At 39.2% G+C, this 12,783-nt stretch overlaps 1 protein-coding gene across 6 annotated transcripts in view; it reads left to right on the forward strand.

The window, feature by feature from the left end:
* LOC123703430 (ankyrin-3-like) overlaps positions 1-12,783 on the forward strand; it is a 153,804-nt gene that overhangs the window by 65,959 nt on the left and 75,062 nt on the right. For all 6 annotated transcript variants that reach the window (XR_006752993.1, XR_006752992.1, XM_045651421.1 and 3 more), the window contains exons 2-13: positions 1,061-1,168; positions 7,088-7,190; positions 7,497-7,690; positions 8,041-8,196; positions 8,451-8,652; positions 9,038-9,162; positions 9,509-9,655; positions 10,046-10,175; positions 10,845-11,044; positions 11,373-11,526; positions 11,855-12,088; positions 12,476-12,574. Coding sequence is in view for 4 of the 6 variants with exons in the window: in XM_045651421.1 (XP_045507377.1) it covers positions 1,061-1,168; positions 7,088-7,190; positions 7,497-7,690; positions 8,041-8,196; positions 8,451-8,652; positions 9,038-9,162; positions 9,509-9,655; positions 10,046-10,175; positions 10,845-11,044; positions 11,373-11,526; positions 11,855-12,088; positions 12,476-12,574 (1,852 nt within the window). In the remaining 2 variants the exon portion in view is untranslated. The remainder of the gene's footprint in view (positions 1-1,060; positions 1,169-7,087; positions 7,191-7,496; positions 7,691-8,040; positions 8,197-8,450; positions 8,653-9,037; positions 9,163-9,508; positions 9,656-10,045; positions 10,176-10,844; positions 11,045-11,372; positions 11,527-11,854; positions 12,089-12,475; positions 12,575-12,783) is intronic.

Consider the following 12,783-nt stretch of genomic DNA (forward strand, 5'->3'; position numbering starts at 1 on the left):
TAATAAGTGAATAATATAATTTGCGCATATTGTGAATAAATCGAGTAAGTAGTGTCTAAAGTTAATAATAATACGGTATATAATTTGCTAGGGTCGTGCTAGCAATTCCGATCAATTAGTCCGAATAGAATTGTCAGGATTTTGTGCTTTGGGCGATATTTAATTAAATTCAAAGTTGAGAAGGTCAAACCATTGTGTATATATTTTTCCAATTTGCTTCGCATAAGCATGCTTTTAAAATCAATTAATTTCCTCTTATTCAATGAATTTGTATGTACACAAGTTTTATAATTAAACACTGCGTCATTGCACCGATAGGGTCGGCAAAAAAAACGTAACAAAATCACTTAGTTCTAAACAAGATCGTGCGAACCAAAAAAGGTTATTGACAACGGCCGTGACAATGTTCATCACGATTGGGATGTAAACGAACTATGCGCAGGAGTTGATTCTTTGAGCATTAGCGTTTTTGCGTTTTTGGAAATCTCATTGAGATGCGGATTATTTGAACATTATAGATCATGTCTTAACCTCAAAGATTTATCATAATTTGCGAACTATGCGCAGGAGTTGATTCTTTGAGCATTAACTTTTTTGCGTTTTTGGAAATCTCATTGAGATGCGGATTATTTGAACATTATAGATTAGGACACAGACTCATAGTTTTATAATAATTTGCGACATAGTCATGTTCATGTTGTAATACTTACACTTAAATTGTAATAAAGAAATTGAAGTTAGGTATATAATTGTAAATTACATATTTGTTGTTATGAGGGCTTTTTTTATCACCATTAGTTCATTAAGGGAACTTAGGACAATTAGAATGCTTAGGAAATAGGTAATTCACCAACATTGCCTAGTGCTAGTTGATAGATGTCTTGCGAGTTTCATTAAAAAATCTAATCTAATTATTTAAAGGACAGATCCTTCAAGATGAACTCTCGTCTTACTTAATATAAAAGCCTTAACTAGTGATATAGTGGCAAATTAGTTAAAAGTAATTTATATACATCATACCTGAATCTTTCTCTTATATTTTTTGTTTGTTTGTCCACAGATAGATCCAAACACAGCGTTTCTGCGAGCGGCGCGCGCGGGCCAATTGGACACAGTCGTCGATCTATTGGATTCAGGGGCTGTTAAAGATATAAACACATGTAATTCTGTAAGTATAAATATTCGAAAATAGTTATATTTTATATGATAGATAATTAAAATTAGAAAATATCGCAAATATGTACATATTTCGTAGATACATGGTTTAAATGCCTATAAGTATCTAAATAAATAAGTACAAGGACTTTGTAAAAATTAAATACACGTGAAGTGATGTTAAATATTGTTCCTTTATTAATGAATACGCAATGTGAGTGTAAGCTGAAATCGGGTCAACCACTGTCCCGTCAATAATGTGACGTCACAGGCGTCCTACCTATGTACATAAACATAATAATATATGATCGTACTTAAATTATTATCAACGAGAAAATTGGTACGAATGTATGTTTGTTACTTTCACGCAAAATCAGCTGTTCCAATATGTATGAAATTTTTGTGCACAGATAGATTTAAGTCTGTAGGTACATAGGCTGTCTTTGACGACATGGATATCACGCTAGTAAAGATGCACGCTCTAGCTAGTGTTATTAAAGTGTTTATTATATAGATTAGGTTACAGTACCTTTTTGAAACAACCCCAACACATTTTCACTGTTTAATACGCCACAACATATTATGAAGAATAGATTGTATATAAAACACAAATTAGAACACTGATAAATAGTATAAGAATATAAACTACTGCTCCTCTTTACTTTTTTTCGAGAAACACAAGTTAACACATTCAATCGTCAACATCAAATAACATATTAAAAAGGAACTAGTTGAATTATTAAATTAACAAAAATTTTCGACTACCCGCATTTTACTTGATATTATTTAGTTTTGACACTCAAACTTCGCATTCGTCAATACTGTTTTGAAATAATAAATTTGTAGTTATACATAGATAACCCAAACAAGCATTGATAACAAGCATATTTTTATTCCATTTCATATGCTGTGCTACTAGGTAGGTACATATAATTTTCATATTCATATTTCCTCTTTTTCACATAGTTAGTAAAAGATTAACGGTGTTGATAAGAATCCATAGTGTTCGTGTTCCAATAGAGATCGTATCTTTTTGCAATGCATTTGTGATAATGTTTTGTTTGATTTATAATGCTGGTTTGTGATTATAATGTAAATCGGTAAATAAGAAGGAAATTGCAAGGGAGAAAAATGATTTGATACGGTTTTTATGCGTTTATAATGGTACTAGCGGTCCTGTTCAGCCGTTTTCGAGTTCGCTTACCAACACATTTTGCGATTCATTTTATAGGTACTATAGAAGAATACATTAATATGCTACAATTTTGTTTTGTAAGTTAATTAAACTTAGTAAAAAGGTATTTAAAATACTTTTCTAAATATAAAGGCCACAGAAATTTATTCTATTATTGAAGAAAACTTTTTATACAGAATTCTTGAAATATAAAAAACAATATTGTTATTAATTCTTTGTATTTCTGTCACAATGAAATTAATTAACAATAAACGAATTCCTCTCCACTCCCATCCTCCCCGATCCCATCCTCCCCACTCCCATCCTCCCCACTGCCACCCCCCCACTCCCATCCTCCCCACTGCCATCCTCCCCACTACCATCCCCCCACTCCCATCCTCCCCACTTTCATCTTCCCCACTCCCATCCTCCCCACTGCCATCCTCCCCACTGCCATCCTCCCCACTTTCATCCTACCCACTCCCATCCTCCCCACTTTCATCCTCCCCACTCCCACCCTCCTCACTGCCATCCTCCCCACTTTCATCCTCCCCACTCCCATCCTCCCAACTTTCATACTCCCCACTGCCATCCTCCCCACTTTGATCCTCCCCACTGCCATTCTCCCCGATCCCATCCTCCCTACTTCCATTCTCCCCGATCCCATCCTCCCCACTGCCATCCTCCCCGATCCCATCCTCCCCACTGCCATCCTCCCCGATACCATCATCCCCACTTTCATCCTACCCACTGCCATCCTCCCCACTTTCATCCTCCCCACTTCGATCCTCCCCACTTCGATCCTCCCCATTACCATCCTCCCCACTTCCACCCTCCCCACTTCCATCCTCCCCACTTCCATCCTCCCCACTTCCATCCTCCCCACTTCCATCCTCCCCACTGCCATCCTCCCCACTTCCATCCTACCCATTTTATGGATATGGGTTCATGGAGAATGGCAGTGGGGAGGATGGGACCCAACCTCCCCACCGCTATCCTCCCCACTTCCATCCTCCCCGATCCCATCCTCACCACTTCCATTTTCCCCACTCCCATCCTTCCCACTCCCATCCTCCCCACTGCCATTCTCCCTGAACCCAACCTCCCCACTGCCATCCTCCCCACTGCCATTCTCCCTGAACCCAACCTCCCCACTAACATCCTTCTCACTGCCATCCTCCCCACTCCCATCCTTCCCACTCCCATCCTCCTCACTGCCATTCTGCCTGAACCCAACTTCCCCACTGCCATCCTACCCACTCCCATTCTCCCCACTCCCATCCTCCCCACTGCCATCCCATCCTCCTTACCGCTATCCTCCCCACTGCCATCCCATCCTCCTTACCGCTATCCTCCCCACTTCCATCCTCCCCACTTCCATCCTCCCCACTGCCATCCTCCCCACTGCCATCCTCCCTACTTCCATCCTCCCCACTTCCATCCTCCCCACTGCCATCCTCCCCATTTTATGGATATGGGTTCAGGGAGAATGGCAGTGGGGAGGATGGGATCGGGGAGGATGGGACCCAACCTCCCCACCGCTATCCTCCCCACTTCCATCCTCCCCGATACCATCCTCCCCACTGCCATCCTCCCCACTTCCATCCTCCCCACTGCCATCCTCCCCACTTCCATCCTCCCCACTTCCATCCTCCCCACTGCCATCCTCCCCACTTCCATCCCATCCTCCCCCCTGCCATCCTCCCCGATCCCATCCTCCCCACTGCCATCCTCCCCACTTCCATCCTCCCCACCGCTATCCTCCCCACGGCCATCCTCCCCGATTACATCCTCCCCACTGCCATCCCATCCTCCTTACCGCTATCCTCCCCACTTCCATCCTCCCCACTGCCATCCTCCCCACTGCCATCCTCCCCATTTTATGGATATGGGTTCAGGGAGAATGGCAGTGGGGAGGATGGGATTGGGGAGGATGGGACCCAACCTCCCCACGGCCATCCTCCCCGATTACATCCTCCCCACTGCCATCCCATCCTCCTTACCGCTATCCTCCCCACTGCCATCCTCCCCGATCCCATCCTCCCCACTGCCATCCTCCCCACTTCCATCCTCCCCACCGCTATCCTCCCCACGGCCATCCTCCCCGATTCCATCCTCCCCACTGCCATGCTCCCCACTTCCATCCTCCCCATTTTATGGATTTGGGTTCAGGGAGAATGGCAGTGGGGAGGATGGGAGTGCGGAGGATGGGATCGGGGAGGATGGGACCCAACCTCCCCACCGCTATCCTCCCCACTGCCATCCTCCCCACTCCCATCCTTCCCACTCCCATCCTCCCCACTGTCATTCTCCCTGAACCCAACCTTCCCACTTCCATCCTCTCTGATCCCATCCTCCCTACTTCCATCTTCCTTACCGCTATCCTCCCCACTGCCATCCTCCCCACTCCCATCCTTCCCACTCCCATCCTCCCCACTGTCATTCTCCCTGAACCCAACCTTCCCACTTCCATCCTCTCTGATCCCATCCTCCCTACTTCCATCCTCCTTACCGCTATCCTCCCCACTGCCATCCTCCCCGATCCCATCCTCCCCACTGCCATCTTCCCCATTACCATCCTCCCCATTTTATGGATATGGGTTCAGGGAGAATGGCAGTGGGGAGGATGGGACCCAACCTGAAAGTGAGGAGGATGGTAGTGGGGAGGATGGGAGTGGGATCAAAAGATACAGCCGTTTATGCCGCAAATTTTCGACACTTGCAAGGGAATCAAAACCTACAGGGTGCTTCCCGTGAACTAAGAATCTTGAAATTTGGTACGAAGCAACGTCTTATAGCATAATAGATAAAGGAAAAATTACGAAAACCATTTAGTTACATCACATAATATATTTGTTTTTAATAATTTTAAACTTACTACCCATTTCCTCATAAACGCGTAGAGGTATTAAATTGAAATTCATACCAAATACTCAGGTAATATCAGGTATAATACCTTTAAGCTGTAACAAAATCAAACTTCTATTCTATGTCAACGCAATCAAAGGAAACAGCAATTTAAGCTGCATATTTTGAAACTCGCAAGTACTCGCAAGGGAATCAAAACCTAAAGGGTACTTCCAGTCGACCTAGAATCTTGAAATTTGGCATGAAGCAACGTTTTATAGCACACATAAAGGAAAAATTCCGAAAACCTTAAATTTTACGGAACCCTCGGTGCGCGAGTCCGACTCGCACTTGGCCGGTTTTTAACATTTACCACCGATTCGGAAAGCAGTATCTATGGAGAAGTGGGGCTCCGTCCACTCGCGACCGTCTTTTTGTAGAATTTTGGAAAAAGATGAATTTTCGGCATATTAAAACAGCTAGCCGTAATGTAATACGGCGGATTGTACAATCCGACTGCGCCAAATATACGAGAGGACAGCGGGACAAGGGGACTGATTACTTGCAAAATGAAAATTTGATTTTATAAGAATAAATATAAGTTGATTTTGTGATATTTACGTTAAAAGTTAGATAGTTGATTTTTAAAATGTTAATTAGTAAGATAATAATATTAACAAAATATTATTACAATTTTACGGTATGACTGTTACCCGATTACAATCGGGTATTGATACATCAATAAGAGCTATAATAAAAAAATAACAATGTGTTTTATTACAGAAAGCATTTACTTTACACATTTCCTAATACGATATCGGAATTGTATACAATTCCTAAGAAGATTATACATTTCCTAGGATATGCATGCATTAAATAGTTTTTTAAACAATATTTTATACATTTCCTAAATAGTATCGGAATTGTACACATTTCCTAGGAATTGTATACAATTCCTTGATTTCATACATTTCCGGTAACATATGCAATAAATATTTTTTCTCAGTAACATCGATGTTATTAAAAGTATGAAAACTACTTATAACGTTAACTTTCAATTCATGATTCTTACACATAATTTAAATTAATAAATTCAACATAATTTATGCAGGATTTACCTAGAATTACGTTTTATACCAATGAAACAAAACATATATTATTATTTGAAATTGAAACTCTCTTAAAATGGTATATTAAAGAAAAACACAGATGTAGTAAACAATAATTATCGTTCCGTTCCGTTTTTATTACATTACACCTTTAAAGAAATAATAATTTTATTGACATAATAAATAGGTAGGTACTTGTACATGAATCCATAGGCTCAATCAAATAAATAAAGCAGCAACAGTCGCAAAAAAGTTCAGCGAGTTAACAAGAGGAAACAATCCAGAAACTTCAAAACCCATAACACAACACAGGTGTCATTTATAGTGCAAGGGAAGTATTGTTATTAATGGTAAACGTCCTTGGGCAAAATTACATGTTCCGTCCAACGTAACGACGCGGACGGTTAGATTCTACCCGTTCTATATATAACTGTATGCAAAGACAGTATCAATGAAAAGCGTTAAACGATTGTAATTGGGTTAAGTCAAGTTTGAAAATATAGGCCTGAACTTGTAGGAGGCTTATTCTGCAGAGAGAACTAAAATAATTATTAGCTATTTATAACATGAGGAAGTTAGTTTGGTGCTAGGTCCTATGAATTTTACGTCGCAACAAAAAGTATTGCTAAATAAAAATGAATAAGACAAAAAAACATTGATTGATTGTATTGAATGCAACAATTGCATCACGCCTAATTTGTCTCTTTAACACTAGAAGAAGTGACAAAAAATGTGCAGTGTAAATTGTGGACAAAATGAAAAAAAAAGTACGTCATTTTTATTGATCATCTCTTAATTTCAGAATGGATTAAACGCTCTACATTTAGCCGCTAAAGATGGACACATTTCAGTAGTAGAAGAACTACTGAAACGCGGTTCTATCGTCGACGCATCGACAAAGAAAGGTAACATTTAATTACAAAAAAGAAAAACAATTTAGTTGATGAATTGATACTGTTATGTTGAAACAGCTATTGAAAATTGAATTTTGAAACAGATATAGAAAAACACTTTACTCAAATCATGAAATGTTAATTAATCAACCATATTTGCATGAAGTTCAAAACTGAAATCGCCTGAATTTACAAAAACATTTTATTTAAGTCACCTCTAATTTTCGGCGAACTTTAATCACTTGCACAGTCGTATTAAGACTTTTATAGCATCATCATTTTAACTGTATAACTTAATTTAATCATTAACTTTTTCAGGCAACACAGCCCTCCACATAGCATGTCTAGCTGGCCAGGAGTCAGTTGCCCGAGCGCTGCTCGCGGCCGGCGCGAAGGCAGACGCTCAATCGGCGGCGGGCTTCACGCCGTTATACATGGCCGCGCAGGAGAACCACGCGGGCTGCGTGAAAATGTTGCTAGCGGCAGGGGCCAGCCAGACACTTGCGACAGAGGTATGTAGCAACAGGGTTTATGGTACAGCTCTACATATACCATGGCAGGTCGAACACTGCTTGGTCCAATATGTATACGAGTCAAGATAGATAGATAAACATGTTTCTGAAAGTTTTTTTGCCGTGAGCAGTGAGAAAATCCTGCTGGTTACGGCCAGTATACTTTTCCGTATGATTTTGTTACTTTTACAGTCATATATTCGCTACAGAGATATTGCACAGTCTTCGTTAATGTATTAAAATTTCTCCGTTCTAAATTCCTGTTGAAAAGCGTATTTCTTTCATTTGGTTAAATTAATAAATAACTTCCGAATAGATCTCTAATACCATGTTATCGTTTTGTCTTCTAGGATGGATTCACACCGCTAGCAGTGGCGATGCAACAGGGCCACGACCGCGTGGTTGCAGAACTGCTCGAATCCGACACACGCGGTAAAGTGCGATTACCCGCATTGCACATTGCCGCTAAGAAAAACGACGTAAAAGCCGCTACGCTTTTACTAGAGGTACATAGCTTTTCATGACAAAATAATGTGTAGTGATGTAAGAAAATGAAATTAAATAATGATTTGAATTATCTTCAACGTCTATATATAGAAAAAATATTTTGCATTGTCTAGAAGCGTTAAAAACTATAATAAATATATTATGTTTGTTACAATCATAGAGGAGAGATCTGTAACTTAAACAGTTATAACTAGTTCGTAAGTCAGATTTGCACAAAGAAGTTATTATTATTGATTTATTTGTTAAATTTCAGAACGAACACAACCCGGACGCGTGCTCCAAGTCCGGTTTCACGCCCCTCCACATAGCAGCGCACTACGGCAACGTGGGCGTGGCCAAAGCGCTGCTCTGTGCCGGCGCGGACGCGGGCCGCGCGGCCAAGCACAACATCACGCCGCTGCACGTGGCCAGCAAGTGGGGGCAGCTGGCCATGGTCGACCTGCTGGTGGAGAATGGTGAGTGGGTGCGCAGTGCGGCACTTGGGACACTGGCACGTGGTGAAGCCAAAGTTATGCGAAAATATACGACATACGTAAAAACTTAAAAGTAAAATTTTAAACTCTTTAGTTGGGAATAATTACGTTACACACACACAGACAGACACGCACGCCCGCCCGCACGAACGCTGGTACGCACACACGCACAATACACAATTTTGTCTTGATTCCATCAAACACATCTTTACAACAAATTCGCAATAAACATCGTTCTGCGCGATTGTCAAACTCGACCATAATATTTTCTAGGGAAACCCCTGGTTTCCATTGTCAACAGAAAACCATATAATCAATATAGAATATAAAGTCAACAGATAATTTAAATGACACATTTAAATTACAGGTGCAAACATAGCAGCAGTGACGCGAGATGGCTTGACGCCATTGCACTGCGCGGCTCGTTCCGGTCATAGCAATGTGGTGTCAAGGTTGTTGCAGCATGGTGCACCGATTACTAGTAAAACTAAGGTAAAATATTAAGTAACTTGAAAGTAATTCTTAAAATATATGCTCTTTAAATTATAGTTCTTGCTTAAAAGGTAATAAATAAAATTGTGATTTATTTGACTTATAAGTTTAAAGAATTCTTCAGAGGCTTTTTCGGTGGACATTTTTTTGGTGATTTTCACCGTATGGAAGTATCTTCAACAACTATAATAATTCTCGAAAATTATAAGTAGCATTTTCTTTAAATTCTGCCAGCTCAACCTACTTATATTAAAATTTCTTTAATTTACTATCTACCCACATTTATGGATCAAAAAAAAACTGTTTTTTTCAAAAATATTGTCACTTACACAAAATATATTTCCAGAATGGTCTAACCCCCCTCCACATGTCAGTACAAGGGGAGCACGTAGAAACTGCGAAAGTGCTGCTCACAGAAGGCGCTCCCATCGATGACGTCACTGTTGACTATCTTACTGCGTTGCATGTGGCCGCACATTGTGGTCATGTTAGAGTAAGTTCGAAGATATGTTTTTTTATAAGAATTTTTAAAGAGAAGCTATGTCATTATTATTCTAATAGCAGATTTAGATTGATGTATTTTTTCTATATTGTAATATTTAATGTTATCTTAATTGAGCAATAAGAGAATTGATTTTTTTTTCATAATTTTCAATTTTTATTTTCGCTTTTGTCATAGTTTGGTTATAACATATTATTCTGTTAGAAACAATCACCTTCGACGAGATCTTTTTGTGGTCATTTCGTCAACTTTAACAATAACCACCTTTTATGTCATTATTATCCTCTATAGATAGAGAATGAATAAAGTAACAAGTGTGTGTGTTTTTTTTTTATTCTGTAATTTTTTGTGTAAGATAATAATAATTATATCAATTTCCAGGTCGCAAAACTTCTGCTGGACAGAAATGCGGACGCAAACGCGCGTGCTCTGAACGGTTTCACGCCACTACACATCGCTTGTAAGAAGAACCGGCTCAAAGTTGTCGAACTGTTGCTCAAATATGGTGCTAGTGAGTATAACATTATTTAAAATAAAATAAAATAAAAAGATGTGTGGCACTCGGGGACTGCCGCGGTAAAGCTATTGCATAGCATGCCTTCAAGCCACACCTCCGAGCCCGTCGGAGTGGGGATCGTGAGGTTTTTTCGTTACGGAATTTCTCGATTCGGTCCCCGCGCTCAAGGCCCGCGATAGAAGCTATGCAATAGCTTAAAAGAAATATTTATTGGCAAAAAAACGTACGGTACAATATTTAGATGATCCACTGACTACCGAACTAGTTAAAAACTGTGTTTCGGTTGTCGGTGGTATTTATTTTAAAAGTTTATAATTTTGTAGCTATAAAAGAAGTGCACATTTGGTGTTAACGATTTTTTGTCGCGAAGTTGTTTACACACAGATTACACGCGGTCGTCGCTGATCCATGGTCCGTAATTTCATTAAAATAATCGATTGATTATTTATTTCCGCCATTTTTGCCCATATATTGTTAGTTATACTTATTCTAGTGTTAGTAATACTTTTACGCTCGCATTTGCGGACGCTTGCGGCGCGTATTGACAAAAAAATTATGGTCAATCTGAATTGTATATATGTTTTAACTTGTTGACTATACTATATACTATTACTACAAGAACTTTCATGAATATTTTGATACCCAACTAATAACTTATTCCAGGTAAATCAGCAACCACAGAATCTGGTCTGACTCCCCTCCACGTGGCCTCGTTCATGGGCTGCATGAACATCGCGCTGGTGTTGGTCGGGGCGGGTGCTGACGCTGATGCTGCTACCGCGAGAGGAGAAACTCCTCTTCATCTCGCTGCTAGAGCGCATCAGACGGATTTGGTGCGAGTTTTGTTGAGGAACAACGCTAAGGTAGGATGTCCTGGATGAGTAATCAGAAATTACAGATGGAGACTGCCACAAACCAAGGAATTATAATATGACATACTTATTTTTCAGGAAGTGATAAGTATGATAAATAGTTCACGCGTAGAAATTAAAATTAACGCACATGAAACCACGAGGCACAGCTGGTTAGCTTTGAAGTTCTTAGATATAGATAGTAAACTTTACTGGCTCATAATTTTATATTAATACGTTGAGAAATGTTATTTACTGTATTAATGTAAGATTACGTAATATAATTCCTGCAAAATATCACGTTCATAAGTCTAGTGATTAATAAGTAATATTCCTGCAGGTGGAAGCCCGTGCTCGCGAAGAACAAACACCACTACACGTAGCAGCAAGATTGGGGCATGCGGACATTGCTGCACTTTTGCTGCAGCATGGTGCTGATGTTGCTGCAACCACCAAGGACAAGTACACGCCGCTGCATATTGCTGCTAAGGAAGGTAAGTAATTAGAGAACCAAAAATAATAAATATACTTTGGTACAAATGGCATTTTTCTAAATTTATGGTATAAAACATATTATGTAAAAGTAAAATAAGTACTTTAGTTACAACACAACAAACAAACAAAATGTTTCGATGTATTAGCACTTAGAAATTAGAGACTAACGGATTTCAAACGCGATTTATACATTATATTATTGACCAAATGATATTTAAAAATTGCGTTAAATCAAACACAAGCAATGCTATGTATAAGCACTATGATGGTAAGAAATAAGTGAAAATAAAAAATCAAATGAATAACTTATTCTTAACATCAAAACAGGCAAAGAAGAAGTAGCAGCAATTCTTATAGACCACAACGCGCCAATAGAAGCAGAAACGCGTAAAGGCTTCACTCCACTACACCTAGCCGCTAAATACGGTGACATGGGCGTTGCCAGGCTATTACTTGCTAGAGGAGCTCAACCTGACGCGCCAGGAAAGAGTCATATCACTCCATTGCATATGGCAACGTATTATGGGCATCCGGATATCGCTCTGCTTTTGCTGGATAAAGGTTCGTTAAGTGTTTGTTTTATTGTAAACGTAGTTTTATAGTAGGATCGAAGAAGAAGGCTAATAAAAATTTTTCAAGTAACACTATTGTAAATATAGCAAAAGTCTTTAAAGAAGTTAATCATAAGCGTGATATTTTTGCTAGTTAGTAATATACATGTATTTTTTATGAACATTTAATTCACTGTTAGATATTTTCACGATACAAACTTCATTTTTGATGAAATTGTGAATTTTACTTTATAGTTATATCTGATAGTACTTAAAAATTCCACTTCATTATCACAGAATAAAGTCACATATTAATAATGTAGTAGTTAAGTATTAAAATATTCGCTAGGTTCTAAAATGTATAAGTAGACAAAGTAAAATTGCTATTTCTAAACAGGTGCATCACCACATTCACTGGCTAAGAACGGTCATTCCGCACTTCACATCGCGTGTAGACACAATCATCCAGATATCGCGTTTGCGCTACTTGAACATGGTTTGTATTATTGTTAGAATATAAATAAAATATGGGACCAAGCATTGAACCCTGTGGGGTGCCAAGTTAAGAAAATTTGTATAATTTTTCATTTTATTGTCAAATAGTTGGTTTATTTAAATTAATTGTTGAGTAGTTATTTTATTTTAATGTTGGGTAGTTTTCTTTAGCTAAATCAAATCTTTTATCTGTAAAAAAGCAAAATACGT

Source organism: Colias croceus, chromosome 26 (assembly GCF_905220415.1).
Source record: "Colias croceus chromosome 26, ilColCroc2.1".
Taxonomy (NCBI): Eukaryota; Metazoa; Arthropoda; class Insecta; order Lepidoptera; family Pieridae; genus Colias; species Colias croceus.